The 19,471-nt window shown below is 32.5% G+C and overlaps 1 protein-coding gene across 1 annotated transcript; it reads right to left on the bottom strand.

Moving 5' to 3' along the window:
* Positions 1-7,900: 7,900 nt before the first annotated feature.
* On the bottom strand, positions 7,901-19,047 carry LOC118179290 (uncharacterized). Its single transcript, XM_035348472.2, has one exon. The coding sequence runs from the start codon at positions 18,911-18,913 to the stop codon at positions 14,639-14,641; it is 4,275 nt and encodes a 1,424-aa protein (XP_035204363.1). The 5' UTR covers positions 18,914-19,047; the 3' UTR covers positions 7,901-14,638.
* Between the last annotated feature and the right edge of the window lie 424 nt (positions 19,048-19,471).

The following is a 19,471-nucleotide window of genomic DNA, read 5'->3' as shown; positions in this document are numbered from 1 at the left end:
AAAAAGGGAGGGTGGAGAGATTGCTAGCTGGGAAGGTCCAGATTTCGTAGTGTATTCTCATGCAGTTTTATAACTTTAGAATCTTAAGTCATACAAAAAGTGCTTAACATCTGAAATATTAATTCAGAAGTCAAACAACAAAAATCAGCGTTATATTTACAAAATTTTCACAGGACTAGTTTCGATGTTTTTACCGAACCATCATCTTCAGCTGCAAAACCGCAAATGAACAAGATAGGAAATAATGATTAGATAAGATAAGAAAGCCTGGACAAGAATAAGCAAGTGGCGCCATCTGTTGGCGAAACCAGAACTAAAACATAATTTCTCTAAAAGCCGAAGGCAAATTTGGATTGGAATTAGGATCGTTAACTAGAACAGGAAGATTTTTATGAATGTGAAATGCCTCTAGAAAATCCAGTTCTCCAATGGAAGATGTTTTTTGAATAATTTTGGCAGCAGAAAAATTGAAAGTGTGATTTTCGGACCAACAATGTTGAGCAACAGAAGACTTCTGTGTTTCCTTTTTTCTAACATATGCCTCATGTTCTTTGACGCGAAATTTTAAGGCTCTCTTAGTTTGGCCAATGTAAATTAAACCACACTGGCAAGGAATCCTATAAATACCCCAGGAATTCATATCCGGAATGGGGTCCTTGAGTATAGAAGTTGGAATTTTATTGATGGGAGAATAAACAACCCGAAAGTTAAATTTCTGCAAAATATGTGCAACTTTATAGCTAATTGATGGAAAGAAGGGAATGACAACAGAATTTTTATAATCTCCTAAAATAAGAGTGTGGCTTTTAGTGTGTTGAGATGAAAATTTTTTAACTGCTTGATTAATAATGTTGGGTGAAAAGCCCCTGTCAATAGCTATTGCTTTTAAATAATTTAGTTCTTCATCAAGGGCTAGTTTGGAGGAGCAAACTTGAAGAGCACGGAAAACATAGGAATAAAATGAAGCTAACTTTTGTTTAGTCGGATGACATGATTTAAAGTGTGGTGGAAGGCAAACCGATGAAGGTTTACGGTAAACTGTAGTACTGAAGTTGGATGTGTTACGTGTGACCAGAATGTCGAGAAACGGAAGAGAATTGCAAGTCTCAAGTTCAAAAGTGAACTGAATAGCAGGATCAATAGAATTCATTGTTGAAAGAACTTTATTTAAATCATCTTTTTTTCATCTCAACACACTAAAAGCCACACTCTTATTTTAGGAGATTATAAAAATTCTGTTGTCATTCCCTTCTTTCCATCAATTAGCTATAAAGTTGCACATATTTTGCAGAAATTTAACTTTCGGGTTGTTTATTCTCCCATCAATAAAATTCCAACTTCTATACTCAAGGACCCCATTCCGGATATGAATTCCTGGGGTATTTATAGGATTCCTTGCCAGTGTGGTTTAATTTACATTGGCCAAACTAAGAGAGCCTTAAAATTTCGCGTCAAAGAACATGAGGCATATGTTAGAAAAAAGGAAACACAGAAGTCTTCTGTTGCTCAACATTGTTGGTCCGAAAATCACACTTTCAATTTTTCTGCTGCCAAAATTATTCAAAAAACATCTTCCATTGGAGAACTGGATTTTCTAGAGGCATTTCACATTCATAAAAATCTTCCTGTTCTAGTTAACGATCCTAATTCCAATCCAAATTTGCCTTCGGCTTTTAGAGAAATTATGTTTTAGTTCTGGTTTCGCCAACAGATGGCGCCACTTGCTTATTCTTGTCCAGGCTTTCTTATCTTATCTAATCATTATTTCCTATCTTGTTCATTTGCGGTTTTGCAGCTGAAGATGATGGTTCGGTAAAACCATCGAAACTAGTCCTGTGAAAATTTTGTAAATATAACGCTGATTTTTGTTGTTTGACTTCTGAATTAGTATTTATTCGGCGTGTTATTGTGTCTTAATCTGAAATATTTTTAATTTTTAGTTTATGCAAATAAGGTTACGAATTGGCCATCCAACAATACTGATTTGTTTGAAAAAAGATGATATTGATCAATACTTGTCACTTAATTTGTTCATGTCAGAAACCTTCTCTTAAATTAATATTATAAATGCTAACAGTTTACTGTTCACTATGTGTATGTCCCCTGAATATGATGTCTGACTTTAAATATTTTAGTAAATTTTTGTCATATGAAAGTCACACCAGTATATATTCCTAAATAAACCTATACCTAAAAGTACCTATGAGCTGTAAAGGTAGCCAAACAACTAACAAATTTTCACAGAGGTCAGATAAATATAAATTATTATGCTTTTATGGAAGAAAGATTTTAATCTTCTGAAGTTGAGTGTTAGTTAATGTTATTGTATCCAGTGTCTTTCTCCTAAATATCTATAAGTTTTAATGAATTAAAGTAAATTGGATAAAGTTTCTTCTGTAGTGTAGTATTAAAAAAAATAAAATGTTATTTTATAACTGTATACATAATTTAATATAGAACAAAATGTTGTCAGTTCTCAAAAAGTAAATTACAGCTTTGAATTTTTCTATTGGACCTTAAATATAAAGACCCATACATTTCTCTGTCAAGTGATTTCTTTTTATTTTCCCTCGCCTTTGTGCACATATATGTAATGTTCCTTTCTATCTCATATTTTAACATCTTTTGCTATAATGTGCAATAATCAATAACTGACGTGTACCTCATGAAAAGCGAGTTTGAGTCCATTTGGAAAAGAGGCATAAAATATATTAATTATATACTTGTAATCTTTTGTTCTTTGGTATTTCAAGCAACTAAATAACTTTTATAGAATAAAATTGATATGCTTTGTTACTAGTTTCAAGACAGTTTAAAAATTTGTTAAAATTTTTTAAACCTATCATTGTAAAATTCATGAAGACTTCTATTTTGTACAAAGAATTTTGTATGATTGGAGCTTTCGGTCACATTTGTGTATATATTTCATTATAACTGTGATTGTTATAACATGTTAAATATTGTTATGAAATATAAACTTTTTTATCATTTTTTTGTCTCTTTTATATGTAAAATAAGAAATATTTATCAGGCATATCAACCTTTTCACCAGGCAGTAAGTTTTTTATTATTATATATGATATATTTTCACTGTAACTTGGTTTTTGTTAAAAAAGTAAATTTAAAGAGATATTTGATGTAGAGAGCCTCATGAAAGTGATTTACATTTCTTTTAAAATATTATTTCATACATTATAGATATTAAATATGAATATCTTTTTTTTAGAATGGAAAAATACATAATGAAAATCTTAGGATGTTACTGAGAATACTATGACATTTTCTTGAACAATAGGCAACATCTAAAAAATTGTCTTCTTGAATTCTTTAATAAATGTGCCACCCAAAGAGGGTATAGTGGTTAGAGGAGCCGACTGGGATACCAATGGGCCCAAGTTCGTATCCCGGAGAAGGCATGGTTGTAAATGTCCATCCCCTTCATAGGAGGCAAAAGTGGCCCACCTATTAGGTGCCTTTATGATAAAGTGACCACCACTTCTGGCCTTAGCAGTGGCCCAGCTAAAGTCGATTGAGAGCACACCATTCGATTAAAAAAAAAAAATTCTTTAATAAATGTCTCTCAGAATTTGAGTTATTTCAACATTTTCTTACCATGCCTGCTTCTAAAAAGTGTATATAATTGGACATTCATAAATTAACTCTTAACTAAAAAGAGAAAAGTCAATTAGAAAATTTTCTGAAATGATTAGTTTAAAGCACTATGCACTTTGCGATACAATCCTACATTATTCAAATGCCCTTTTGAAAACAAGCACCAGATTGAGTAGAATAACTGCATAAATTACTTTAAAAATGCATGGTATAAAAAGGAACTGAAAAGTTTGCCACAGTTTCATTGTTGGAAAAAATCTCCAGTTAAATATCTTAAATTAGTACATATATTTATATATACAGGGTAGTCATAAAGAAATTTTGCCAATATCTGCACTTCTAGCATTTGTTCCAGTTAACCGATTGAGATTTTGTGAATGGCAACACAGGGGTGTTCACGGTTAAGGTTATAGTTACAGAAACTCGAAAATGTCAGATGGCAAAAGCAACTTTTTCTGGTTGCAAAATGTTCAGCGCATGCGAAAATCCTAAACAGCGTTAAATGGTACCGATATGTTCCAAAATGGATGTGTTATGCATACACAAGAAAGAGTTCTGAAAACCAGCCAACGAAACAGATCTGGGCACATGCAGAAAATTTACACAATGACAGGCAAGATACCAATCACAGAACTCCGATCACCAGATATTCAGCGCAGGAAACCGATAAAATGTTAGGCGGGTATGCGAAGTCATCATTCAGGAACTTGCACATGGCGACGAACTGACACTTCTTCCTGGGACAGTTCATGAATTGATAAAACTGTATTATCTAAATGGGATGAATGTTATGGAAGCCTTGCATTTCGCCGAAATCATCTCTAGTGATGTGACCTATGTACTCCGCAAGCTCTACATTATTTACTGGACAAATTTGAAGGTACTGACTGAACCTGTGATAAACTGCGCTCTGGACGACCAACAGTTTCTGCGGACGTTTTTATGGAAGTGCATCACACACTGACTGCAGGACACAGGGAAACTGCAAGAGGCACAGCACGTGTGTTGGATATTCCAAAGACAATACAGTCAAAAGTCGTTAATTTGGACCTCAAAGCTACAAACTTTCTGCGCATGCGTCTCGTTCACGCATGCGCACAGGCGTTTACGAGAGCGCGTAAGACCTTTACGGCTGTGAATATGTTTGCGCGCATGTGCGTTTAATGTGTAACGGAGGTATAAGCGGAGCTAAAATTATCTAATTCAGTTAATGTTGCAGATCGCGTTGTTCCTTAATCTTCGAATTGGATCCGGCTTATTATTTTTTGCAGACTGTTAGAGCAATTTCATAAAAGTAAGCTTGAACTTTCGATTATGTCAAATAGAATTTCCGATATATATTTACTAATATGTAATTTGTATCTACAAAGCGAAAGTATGTTTTGAAATCCGAAATCTGTTTATCAATTTCACGCCGCGGATTGGAAATTGATCTGTCAGCACTATCCTTATCTTCAGGGCAGATGTTTTTATTTTATTTGGCTTATAATTCCTTATTAAATGTAGTATTTCATCTCGATCTACTCCATCTTTGATATGATTTAAATCAAGTTCCTCGTCATTATAATTTGCTTCCGATAGTGAAGAAAGTGACCCAGAGGTTATTGAAAACGAAAACATTTCGATTGACAAGTAAGTCGGTATTCTCGGCACAGCAATTACGGGACTTGAACAGTGGAACTTTGTGACTGAACAAGAAATTATGTCTGTTTATAGAATTAAAGAGAAAGTATTATCACAGAAAACGAAGCAACTTAAACAACTTACATTAAAAGAAATTTTTAATAAAGTAAACAAATAAATATTAAGGTTTTTTTTTGTAAATTATGATACCCTTTAAGATCATAATTCTTGTTTATTTCATAAATTATGATTTCATATTTTTAATTTTATAATTTCTGCATGCCATCTTACCAGATTTAAACTGACGATCTATAATCCGGAAACACTGAAGAGTCCGGATTGACGACTTTTGACTGTAGTTCTCAAGCTACTTCACTCAGTTCTCCACGTTTCCCAACCAGTACCAGTATGTCCAGATGTTGTAGCCGGGGGGGGACTCACAACTATGCCTGGACTTTGCAAATGAATTTCTGATATGATACGATGCTGATAACAACTGGCCACTTTGCATACTATGGATGGACAAGGCACATTTCAGCTTAAATGGCAACATTAACACCAAGAATTGTGTGCACTGAGCCTCATTCTGTGGCACCAGTACCATTATTTGATACCAAAGTGATTGTTTGTGCAGCATTACAGCGACGCTTTTTCTCGGGCCGTTCTTCTTTGAGGAAGAAACACTAAGTCGTGTAACAGGCTCTTGGTATACAGCCTTGCTGCAAAATTATACACTACCGGAATTGCATAGGTGGAATGCACTCAATGAAATTGTTTGCCGAGGTCTGTTAAGAGTCCTGCAACAGCATTTGGTGATTGGCTCATCTCATGCCATTATTCTTTTCCGTGGAATCCACGATCTCCCAATCTGATGCTTATGGATTTCTGGTTTTGGGGATATCTCAAATCCAGAGTTTACTGGTGCAATCCGCAAACTTTAAATAAACTCGATTTAAAGGATTCTATGTGGCGTGAAATTGCAAACATTTCCTCATGCCATGTTGCATTCAGCAATATTTTCCACTCTCTCCCGCATGCACACTTGCCTGTGATGGCTCCCATATAGAAAATGTTTGATCTAAATTAAGGTATTTTTTGGTCCAATCATCAGTGCCTGGTCTCTTGTCTCTGTTATATGCAAATTTTCTGCGTGTATCCATATCGTGTTTCACTAGCCGGTTTTCAGAACTCTTTTTTTTTTTTCTGTGTGTATGTATAACATGTCTGACTGTGGACATATTGGTAGAGTTCCAAAGCTATTTTGGATTTTCGTATGCGGTGAACATTTTGTGACTGGAAAATGTTGCTGTTGCCATTTTCGATTTTTTGTAGCTATAACCGTAACCATGAGTGTCCCTGTTTTGCCATTCACAGAATCTTAAAAAAACAGAAACGCATACCTCCAAATAACTATATTTGCAATCTCTTCTCGATCGATTAACCGGAATGGACACTGCAAGTGCAGATGTTGGCAAAGTTTCTTTATGACCACTCTGTATATACAGTAGAAAGTTCGTAATCCGGAATTTATTATCCGTTATTTCATGGAAGTTTGTGATCAAAAAATAGCAGGAATGTCTTCAAAAAAACAGATTATTTCAAGATAAATGGAAAAAGAAGTAAGTTCCATTTAAGTGTTCAAGATAAATGTTTTAAGATAAGTTCCTGTACATTTCTTAGTCAAACAACACAAATTAGCGTTATATTTGCAAATTTTCACAGGACTCATTTCGATGGTTTAACTGAATCACTATCCTCAGCTACCAAAGCCAAGGGAATTTGCGCTTTCGCAGAGGATGATGGTTCGGCAAAACCATCGAAAGTAGTCCTGTGAAAATTTGCATATATTTATAATGCTGATTTTTGTTGTTTGACTTCTAAATTAATATTTGTTCCTTTATACTGTTCAGGGCTCAATACACAAAACTGATTTCACATGGAAGCATGAGATGGAACTGATTGATTTTAAGTTGACAATTTACAAAACATCTCCTATAACAACTCAGGGTTTCCCTTCATTAGATGATTTCAAATGGCATGTCAAGAATGGGATTCTGAAGTTGTACTTTAGCTAAAATTTTAAATTATTCTTAGAAATGCTATAAGAATGTTTGGTACAATGCCTCAAAGAAGCACTGTACCAAACATTCCTACAGCATTTCTAAGAATTTTCTAACTTTCAAAATATATTACATAAAGTTGTCTTTTTCTCTAGGATGCCTTTTATATTTTGTATCAGCCTGTTAGTACCAGTTTTTCTGGCACTTTAATGTATGTGTATCATTTTTGGCACCACCAAAAATGATAAATTTCATAACAAGAATGCACAAATTAAAAACAAATGAATCAAAAGCTTGAAAAACAAAACTGAAATAAAAGTAAATTAATATAATAATTAAACAAAATTCACATAAGATTAAATAATAGCTTATAATTTTTTGGTTTTTGTCAAGGAGCAGCTGAAAGAGTAATCAGTAGCCATGTTTCTGAATTATATCTGGATGAATTGCAAACTAAGTTAAAAAATTCATTAAATTTTAAATACTGTAAAGGCCCTTATTTTCGTGAAGCTTTAATTTTCACGAGCCCGTCATAATCACGAAAATTTAAGCCTCATGAAATGCTGTTTTTTTTCCACCTCAAATAATAATAAAAAATCAGAAAATTTTCACTTACCCAAAATTTAATGATTTATTGCAGTTACAAGCTTTTTCTTGACAACTTTCTTTCTTATAACTATTTTTTGAATAATATACAACTATATTTCTCTAATATAAAACAATAAAATTAATAGAAGGCAGCTCATTCACTTAGAATACTATTTATACCAGCTTCTTTGAAGCCATTCAAAATTATCTCCTGTTTGGCTTCAATACCGTTAAATACGCGCACAAGCCAAGAAGTGTGAATCGGTTTTCGTGATATTAGCAAGTCCATAGATTCTTTTTCCTCTAGAAATTGAAGTTCATTAGAATACCACTCAATAAACTTATTCATTTACAGTTAAGTCCAAAGGAAGTTTCTTAAAATGCTGTAAGTAAAAGATGTACTTTTGAAATTTTTCAACTTTCGGTTCTGTTCATATAAAATTCACAAAATCACCGATATATTCATTTTCGCGAAAATTACGGCCCGCAAAAATAAGGGCTTTTACAATATATAAATGTGCTGAAGGGTTTATATACAGTTTTTAGATTTATTGGAGTTTCTGGAAGTAATTTTTGCATTATCTCATAGGAAAAGAATTTATGAAAATGAATAAAAACAGTGATAGAACTGTTAGATATAGATTCATAAATTTTGACCAATTTTAAATTTGCTCACAGCTAAGATCTACAATCATATCTTAAGATTTTAAATATGTATATCTCATAAACATTCATAATGGCTGGAGTTTCTAAAATAAGAACTAAGTGCTAATTTGAATTTTGCCTCCAAGATGACATTGCAAAAAATGGTAAAATGTGTCATCAGAAAATTGATATTTTAAATGTAGATTTAGTAATTTTGAACAGAACAGAAAAGCCTGGGCAGTTTAACTTGATTTACAAGATGATTTGTAATTGCCAGGTTTTTTAAAGCAGAAATTCATAAAGTGACTACATATAAAAAATATCTTAAAAACAGCAGAACAAAACAAATTTACATCACAGAGTTAAACGTTGAAAATACAACAGAACATATAACTTTTATTGACTTACTCAGCATTTAACAAAGAATTCTTGGGCTCTGTACAGTAAAGAGTATTATCGATGTATGAAAAAAATTACTCGTTTAATATTTTTCACAATCTGACAAATTTTATCAAATTTAGGAAAATTTTTTTTTAAAACTTAAAATCTGAACATCTTGTTTACATAATTTTCAAACATTTTCTTCCAAATATTTCATGCAAAGATTTGATCAGAAAATAAAAATTACATATCAGATTAAATCAAAATATACAAAGACAAATATTTTTAATATGGAAAATTATAAAAGAAGGGAGGGAGAATTGAAAAATAGAACTTTAAATGTTTTTTATTATAACATAGTTATTAAAAACCGATGAAGTAGAACTTTTGTTACTTGGATTAAACTACAGTTTAGTTTTTCTTTTTAATGAACTACAGTCAAAAGTCGTTAATTCGGACACCCATAATCCGGACCTCAAAGCTACAAACTTTCTGCGCATGCGTCACTTTGACGCACGCGCAGAGGCGTTTACCCGTGCGCGTAAGACCTTTACGGCTGCAAATATATGTGTGCACATGCGCGTTTAATGTATAATGGACGGTAAAAGGTAAGCTAAAATTATCTAATTCAGTTAATGTTGCAGATTGCGTTGTTCCTTAATCTTCGAATTGGATCCAGCTTATTATTTTTTGCAGATTGTTAGAACAATTTTATAAAAGTAAGCTTGAACTTTCGATTATGTCAAATAGAATTTCCGATATATATTTACTAATATGTAAAGGATTTACAAAGCGAAAGTATGTTTCGAAATCCGAAATCTGTTTATCAATTTCACGCTGCTCTGCGGCGGGGGGAGGGGGGGAAACGCCGTGACGCGTAATGAATTGCACTATCCTTATCTTCACGGAAGATGTTTTTATTTTATTTGGCTTATGACTCCTTACTAAATGTAGTATTTCATGTCGATGTACTCTGTCTTTGATATGATTATAGGACTTGAACAGCGGAACTTTGTAACTAAACAAGAAATTATGTCTATTTAATAGAATTAAAGAGAAAGTATTATCACATGAAAGGAAGCATCTTAAACAACTTACATTGAAAGAAATGTTTAATAAAGTAAACAAATAAATATTAAGCTTTATTTTTGTAAATTTTGATACCCTTTAGATCATAATTGTTCTTTATTTCATAAATTACGGTTTCATATTTTTAATTTTGTAATTTCTGCATGTCATCTTACCAGATTTAAACTGATGATCTATAATTCGGAAAAACCGATAATCCGGAATCGCCGAAGTCCCGACGAGTCCGGATTAACGACTTTTCACTGTAAATATTTTTATAAGATTTTGCCAAAAAATATAAAAATACACAAGTGACTACAACATTAATTTAAAATTACTACACTAATTTTGGAATAAAAATAAACACTGCATCAGAAGTAAACAGCTACAGTTGTATAACAAAACAAATTTACATCAAAATCATAATATTGCTCAGCAATACAAATTAATAATCTATGAAACACCTATACTATTTAGATACTCTTCTTTTATCTACCTGTCACACATTTTGGGAGTGCATACACACTTGCTATAGAAAAATACCAAGTGTGTATGCATAAGTACCCTTTTAACCACTTGCGCTAAAAAGACGTTCCGGCACGTCAAGATGCTTTTGTCTCAAACCGTGAGCGACGTGAACACCACGTCGACAGGCATTTATCGCAAAAATGAAAATAACGTGGTGCACACGTCGCCTGACAACGAGATAGTTTATTTCTCGAGTTACAGATCTGGATTGGACTCGCAGACACGGAGCGGCGTAAATAAGACACTTTACTGCTCGTTATATTGTAGCGCACGGTAACGCAACCATTAAGGTTAGTCGTAGCGCAAGTGGTTAAATACAGAATCAAGATTACATTAAATTCAGAAGCAGCATCTTAAAAAAAAATTTCTAAAAACATCCCAATCTGAATACAACTAATATTGAATGAAGAAAGCTCTGAACTGTATAAACAAGATTTTACAAATCAAGAATATAACTGTACATAACAAGCTAATATATGGTTCGTAAAAAGAACTCTTTTTAACTTGTTATACTACATCAGTTTCAGATATAGATGTTTCCTAAAACTATGCATAAATAAGATGTCTAGAATAATATACATAGCAAACAGGGGCAGAAATGTTTTTCTTTAAACATGTCCTTCCCTTTAAAAGAACATGATTTCAAAATAACATTCTTATCAATTTACAAACGATAGTAAACAAAGCTATTCACAACCAAAACAACTAATTCTACAGAAAAATATTAAGGCCATACAACAGCTGATAAATTCAGGAATATTAAAAAATAATTAAATAAATAAAATACACATACAATCATATAATGCACATTTTATGTACATATATATCCACTCAATAATGTTAATCATCAGACGAATACGAAGTAAGTAAATACGTGCACAAAATATATATGCATGTGATTTCGATTTACATGTACACATATACAAGCATTTTCGTTAACTTTTTTTTATAATAACCTGTGCTGCATATTTTGTTTACAGCTTTTTTGTTTACACTAAAAGGTTATTGTGGGTGACATGACCACTTATTGATAAGCCCATTATTTATTTTCTTCAATCATCTCAATATCATTCTAATTCCTAAAAGGTTATGAAAATTAGGAGTAAAATAAATAACTATAAATATAGTTAATGAACGTAGTCTAAACATTGCTCTTCTCAAGCACATTCAAAAACTCATATAGCTCAGACAGTTTGTTGACTGAAATGCACAAAAATACTTTATACATACTACATATGACAATATATATTTTTTTTTAACAGGGAATTCATTTTCCATACAATACTGTTAGTCTTTAAAGCCGGCTCCAGTGTCAATGCAGCCAAATTTAGGAGTGGCAAAATTTAAAGGCTAGACTGTAGAAATGTCGGCAATTCGCATAAACTCGCCAAATTTGGTAAGCTTATAGGTATATATCTGAACTCAACATAACATTTAAGGAATACACATACATTGCAACTTACCAGAATCAAAATTAGCATCACATATTAAAAAAATATATCATACATATAACTCCACATATTAAAATTCACCAAATATTCAATTATTATATCTTCAAATATAATGATTTCCTCATTTTTAACTTATTGGAAGGTTTAGTTAACAATGGGTTTTTTATTGTTTAAACGTAAATTTACTAGATTTCATAAATCACATATAAAAATGTTTTTCTCAAAATACTTCACATTATTGACATTATTAAATGATGAAATTAATCAATCAATACAAAATTATTTTTTGTTAGCACAAATTATTTTCACTTAAAAAAAAAATTTTTTTTTTCTTTATAGACTAGACTTACAGAAAAGACAGACAGACAGACAAAAAAAAAAAAAAAACTTAAATCAATTTCACACATAATTAAGCCACATTCTCACATATTCCAAGCATACTAGAACATAATATCACAGTAACAGCCATTAGCAGCACAGAAATAAAAAAGAACAGGTTCTACGAACTTTTACTTTCGCAAAATGGATGTTAAAATCCAATTGTAACGTATCTTCAGACAATTTGCCACTACTTACTAGCTTATTTAGACACTGAAACAGTTTTTAAAATGTTTTAATCATCACCTTACTTAAGTCTCAATCCTCAAATCAGTTAGTGTTAAGTCATAGTTAAAGTGATTAAAATAACATAACCATCAGAATGCCTCGCCAGTACATTCAGTTATACAATGAAGTGATAAATAATCAAATGCATATTAGTGCAACAACTACTTCGTCAACTAAACGAAAATGAATCACTTCTTACAATTGCAAAAAATTAATTACATATATATTTTTCATTTTAATTAGATATTTATACTATAAACTGATGAATAAACCTACTTACAAGCAGGTAATCCCCCCTTTTTTTTGCTGTGGTGGACATTTCATAACAATTGCTTTAAGAATAGATTTTTAAGAATATATTACTGTTGAAAGTTTCTTCCATTGCACACAAATCACACAAATATATATTTTAAGATCAAGATAAAAAATATGATGATTTGTCTGCAACAACAAAGAAACTTAGAATACAACAAAAAGAAGGGGTACTTTTCCGTTTTGCCGGCGCAAGCGATAAAGTCGCCAATAATGGTACAACCGATGCCAAACGGAATATTCTCGCTGGTAACCTTTTACGCCTCATTTTCAAGAGAAGTCGCAGCTTTTTCTTATCAGATTGATTTTTTTTTTCAATACTGGCATATAATTGCATAGAATTTTTATCAGATAGTTCAGTTTCATGTCTAAGGCCATTTTCGGTATTTAAGTCAATGAGGAGCAATCACAGCGTTTATCCGATGCCGAAAATATAGAAAAAGTAAATTCAAGGGTTAAATTCAATTTAATGAGAATGCATTAGCGAAGTAAAGCACTGCAATTTTACATAATTTCTAAGTTAGCTATTCGTACGAATTGAAATATTTCTTGCATTTAATCTTATGTTCCAAGTTAAGATTTAACTTGAAATTAATGTAGATAATTACTAAGAGCATTAGATTTTTGTAGAGTAGTTTACGTGAGATGAGATCGCTTGGAGTCACGTGATATGAACCAGCGAATCAGGATGTTGAACCATGAAAGCATAGTAAATTCTTAAATTAATGTCTTTTTACAAATTTATTGTCTTTATTTGTTGGCTTTTTACAAAATTTTAAGCGATATTAAAATGTTTATGCCTTCAAAAAAAGAATTCTTAGAACTAACATTTTTTTAAATATTTTTTGTGTATACTGTATGTTGTCGCCAATAAAGTCTGCTTGGCGAGATTTGCGCCGGCTAAACGGAAAAGTATCAAAGAAGGTATACGAAAATGTTGTTGCTACTAAATACAACTGAAAAATTGCAACATGCATGGCTGCCAAAGTTTGACATATTCTGAAAATTTGGCGACTTATTTAGTTAGTTACGCTGATATGTAAATGGTGAAAAAAGAATTACTTTGGCAAGAAACTAACAAAGAAATATTACATAATTTGGCCACATTAATTGCATATATACAGATAGAGGAACTACAGTTGACATTATTACAGTAAATGTACTTTTAACTAAACAATCAACAATTCTGATATGCATGTGACAAAAAAAAAAACATTTAATGTATCAGAACCGTATGCATATAACAGTTATATGATGCTGCTGCATATAAATAGCAGTGTCAAGAGACACTATGCATTACAAAAAGAAAATAAAATTTAAAACACACATAACTTTTCTTTAACATACTTAACGAAGAATGAGATTCTTATCAAAAAGCATAAATTTATTCAGAAAAATTATAAAAAGAACAATAATTTGCTTTCACAGAAAAGATAACACACATTTTGTAGTATTTATAATAACTGCAAGACCATTTTGAAAAATGGCATGGTAAAAGTACATCACAGATACTTACTTAATGATATGGAAAAAGAGTATGCAAATGCTTAGTTAATGAATGTGGTGTAAAAAATTTTCTTTCCTTTTTTTAAAAGTGAAATGCCTTTTAGAAATAATTCAGAATTTATTTCTTCAAAAACATCTACTTATTCCAAGAACACAAAAGAAAGCCTTTTAATTAAAATCAAATAGTATACATATGTGTTCTCCCATATTCATTTACATTAAATATATTGTTTGTGCTTCAAACTTAAATTGCAGTTACTACTGAATAATATTAGGTATTTCGGTTTTCCTCATTTTATTATAAAAAATTTGTGGTGCATACGTATAATATGGTATAGAAATGCATAATTTTCTTTCCCTAGCATCTTGGATTAATGCATTCCAATCTGGAAATAGCTTCAAATAATTAACGGAACCGCAAATAATTAAGCTCTGACGAGCTCTCGTGAGAGCTACTATTAGCTTGCTTCTGGAAGTTATTAAGTTTTGATCTCCAGGTGGTTTTTCAGTTCTAACACAAGAAATGATAATTAGATCTTTTTCTCTCCCTTGAAAGTTTTCAACAGTGTTTATTTCAACATCTTTAAAGTGTGATGGTTGATGCATAATATTTCTAATGGGTGAAATCTGACCAACCGTATTTGTAATAATCCCAACGGAAATTTCCGGACTCAGCTTTCTTATGCTAATACAAAGGCAAGATACAACAGCAGCTTCCATGAGATTACATTTCATATTATCATCTACGTCATTCGACTCTTCGCCCTTCATAATATCACAAAAAAAGTATGGCCGAGATGGGAAGAACTGATACCTTTTGTCCAAATCTGCACAACTTCTTAATTTTGATGCATAATAATACTTTGAAGGAAAGTAACAGATTTGAGGATGCATGCGACATTGTTCGGTAAATGTGATCACATTTTCATTCAAAGAATCTTTCACTGCATAAAATCGTTCAAACATCGACCGCTCGAACCCAAAATGAGATGCCAGTTTGGACTGCATGACAGTATGAGATTCTAAATGATCTCCGATTAAAACTAGTGTATTAATAGCAGGCCCCAACATTTGAAGAATATCGGGCTCTGTGAACCGCGAAGCTTCGTCTACAATAAAGTATTCAAATAACTTTTTCATATCAGTTTTGAAAGCAGTAAAATATTCATAACTTTCTTTTGTAACAAGAACAACATTTGTTTCCCCTAAAGTTTTAGTCTTTAATTTTTCGGAGATAAAAACCCAACGTTTATTAAGCTTATCATACTGCGACATAGGCCACGTATCTTCTTCCCTATCCAAACTGAAGCTGCCAGATCTTTTACTTGTAAAATTAAGTACATCATGAGAGTCTTTTGAAGAACAGTCAGGCGGTTTACCTTTTTTATGATAATTCTGTTTCATCAGTCCAATTTTTACAAACTTCATACGAGTTCCTCTAAAACTTGATCGTTCATTTACTTCAACCAACCTAGATCCTATTTCGTTGATCGTAGAGTCAGAAGATGCTGCAACTAAAATTTTACCAGACACGCAACTGATAAATAGATCTTCAATTATATTCACTACAGCCCGAGTTTTACCAGTTCCAGGAAATCCATGAAGTAAAATTATTTTATGTTTAGTACTGGGTTTTTGAATTTCATCAATAATACTCTGAATTACCTCATTAAAAGTTAGATTATATTCATTCATGGGTAAATCAACTGCAAACGTTTCTGAACTTGGTCCAATTATGTCTTGTTTTAGAGGACAGGTACGAAGGCATTCAACTGCTTCTGCTAAATTTAGTTTTCTTTTTATTGAAGAAATTCTACTTGCGTTTAAATTTTCTTTTGGAAGAAAAGCTTGCACATTCTGTGTGAAGACAGTAAATGCGCAGATCCTTTTACTTCCTGTATCATCTGATCTTAGTTTATGCTTAGAAACATAACCAAGAGCATTTATTTCACGACTCAAAGTGGAAATTTTCATTTTTATTACGTCACCCGAAAAGGGATAGCAAGCATTATCATTTACTATGGTTTCGCAATGTATTTCTGCAAAGTTGCACTTATTTTCACAATAAAAAGCAGAATAAAGAAAATTATTTCTAGTCTCTTCTTTACCAATGCATGCTGTATGCAACATATCATATATTTCAAGCAATATCATTGACTGAACAGCAGAAATGTAAGAATCCACACTCTGATATGAAAGTGATAAAGGAACAATTTCTCCACTAATCAGAGGAAGTAACTCCATTAATTGTGTATCTGCATTCAGCCACTCAATTTTCCAGTGAACTATTTTAATTATGAAATCTTCCTTAATATTTTTGGCACGCAATTCAGAAGAACTTCTTCTTGAAGTTATAGATGAAGTTGTATTTGATACCCTGCTGATAGAGAAACGGCTATTTTCTCCTAGTTTATCATCGTTATATACTTTATACGAAGGAAGTGATTTTCTATTTATCTCTACGGAACCAGAAGGTAAGCTACTTATAGAGATTTCTGGTATTACAGATGATGACTTTTCATTCACTTTCACAGTGTTGGAAATAGATGCACTTTTCATAAGAATTTTTGGTTCACCAGATGGTGGTCTGGAATTTACTTGCATAGCGTTAAATGCATGTACACTGTCTGGAGGAATTTCTGGTTGTAAAGGGAGTGATTTACAATTCATTTGAGGAGTAGTGGGAGAAGACATTCTACTTGTCTGAATTCGTCTAAGTCGAGGATCAGGGCTGGAACTCAATGATATGGCAGCGTGTTTAGTCACAGGAAGTTTTGATTCATCTTTAAATGTTGATGCATTTGCCATGTACACAGGCCTTGTATTTTTAAGGGCTTTCGAAGAAACCAACTCTTCAGCATAATTTTTGTCTTTCTTACTAAGAACAGGAACTGGGCTAGGTAATGGCATTTTATCTAGTGCTATATAAGGCTCAGGCATTTTAACTTCTATGTTTTGAAACATGCTATCATTAATACGAATGTTACTTTCATTACTTTCCTGCTTTTTGCTTTTCACTGAAGGATTTTCTTCCATATTTACCAGAAATCCCATTCTTGAGCCAAAATTGTCACGTCTTCTTGGAACTGTCTTTTTTGGAGTTCTATCTTCTTTTATTTTATCATTCTTTGAAATATTCTGCAAATCTGATTTCGCAGGTTTAGGATTCGACACATCTTTTTCTGTGACCTTTCTTGATGCTTTTTCGAAGTTAAGATTTCCTTCAGAATTACTGACATTAGCAACAGTACTACTTTTTTCTTTACATTTCTCAGAAATACCAGTTAGTTTTTTCTTTTTCTTCTCAGAACAATTAAAACTCCGATTTCTTTTAGCTAACCATGCATTTTTGTCACGCTGCTTGGAAGACGGTTGCATAGGTTTGGGATCAATTAATAATGTTTTGCCCACAGATTTACATTCTTTTTCATTTTTAGAGAGCAGTTGCCCTCGTCCTGTTTCAATTCTGTTAGCTGGTTCTAGCAGATTACCATCTATAGGAACAGTTTTTTCAAAAATGTATGCATCAGAAGTAGCAGATTCTGTTGCACTTGAATCTTCACTAGACACTGCAAGGTCACGCTTTCTTTCAGTAACTGATTTTGAGGGATACATTACAAATGAATGGCAACTCACACTAGAGTCACTTCCACTATTGTTATCACTATCAAAAACTGATGTCAAATCATCTTTGTTCATAGCACGTGAAAAATTCTGACCTTCATTTTGGCCACCAGGTGAACTACTTTGAATAAAACCTTTGATTTTTTCCACTGTTTCAGGACTTTCTTTACGGGAAGCTTCTTTTCCAATAGTTTGAGCTGAGCATTCACTTGAGGAAGAAGTATGGGTAAGATTTGTCTTTCTGTTTGTGCTATTTTTAAATTTCTGTGGTGCATTTTTGTCTTGGCTATTGTTTTTATCATTAAACCTATCTGCAGTCTGATATCCCACATCAGAAGAATCTGAAGATGAAATTCGTGGTCTTCGGCATCTTTTTTTGCCATTTTGAGATGATTTACTCTTAAAGAGCCTAGAAGCTTTGCTAAATGTCGGTGAAGAACTAGAGTCTGAAGAATTCACTTCCTTCTGAAAAGATTTACTACGGACAGAAGGACACTGCTGGCCTACGCCACTAGCTGAATTTTGTCCACTAGTGTTCAAATTCTTACATTTTGATTCTTCACTATCAAGCACAGGTCTCTTTTTGCGAGAATTTTTCGATCTTACTTTTATCTGGCAAATAAATCCACCAGAACCTAATTTAAAACCGCCGAAACCAATAATATTATCCTTTTGCAGCGGAGTTTCGGTATAAATCCTCTTAGAGTTTACATAAACACCTTGCGCACTTGTTAAATCTTTAACATACCACACATCGTTTTTTTTAAGCAATAGTGCATGTTTGTCGGAAACTTTCGCATACCGAGCTAAGAAATCAAAACTGCTTTTACCAATAATAAAATTATCTCCTTCCAGATATATTTCTTCTGGTTGGCGGTTTTTGCAACCTAATTCCTTTAAGTATTCCATTCCTTTCTTTAAACGGAACACATACAGTGAATGCAGTAAGCGAAACAAATAAACATTCTACGGGATTTTAAGGATACTTACGGAAGGACACCATTTCGTAAACATACAACGTCAGTTAAACGACCTACGCCTATTGGCCGAACAAACTGCTACCACACGAAACGAACGAAAAGTGAACGAAAGCAAAACTTCAGTTTTCATGAGCTAAAACTAAAAATAAAGGAGCAAAATTGAAATTTTTACGGACTGAAACTAAAATTAAACGACAGCAAAACTGAAATCTTTATGATTAGCTAGTTAGTTCCCCACTAAGAAACGACAGTGAAATCCGAAGAAAGAATATGTTTCTATTCAGTTCACGTTAAGAACTGAATAGAAACATATTAGAAACCGTTTAAGTAAATATAATGTTACTGATGAAGTGTTTCACCCTTGAAATTTTGAATGTTATTGTCGCTTAGGCTGTTTATCTGCTTTATGTTATAAATATATAAGTACTCAAGTTTATCTCAAGTGTGAGTATATCAATCAATTCATTTTTTCCTTCAGCGGCGGCGT

Source organism: Stegodyphus dumicola, chromosome 8 (genome assembly GCF_044657685.1).
Source record: "Stegodyphus dumicola isolate Sdum_Otavi_A_Nest chromosome 8, ASM4465768v1".
Taxonomy (NCBI): domain Eukaryota; kingdom Metazoa; phylum Arthropoda; class Arachnida; order Araneae; family Eresidae; genus Stegodyphus; species Stegodyphus dumicola.
The sequence above is the reverse complement of the archived record's forward strand: the minus strand, read 5'-3'. Positions and strand labels throughout refer to the sequence as shown.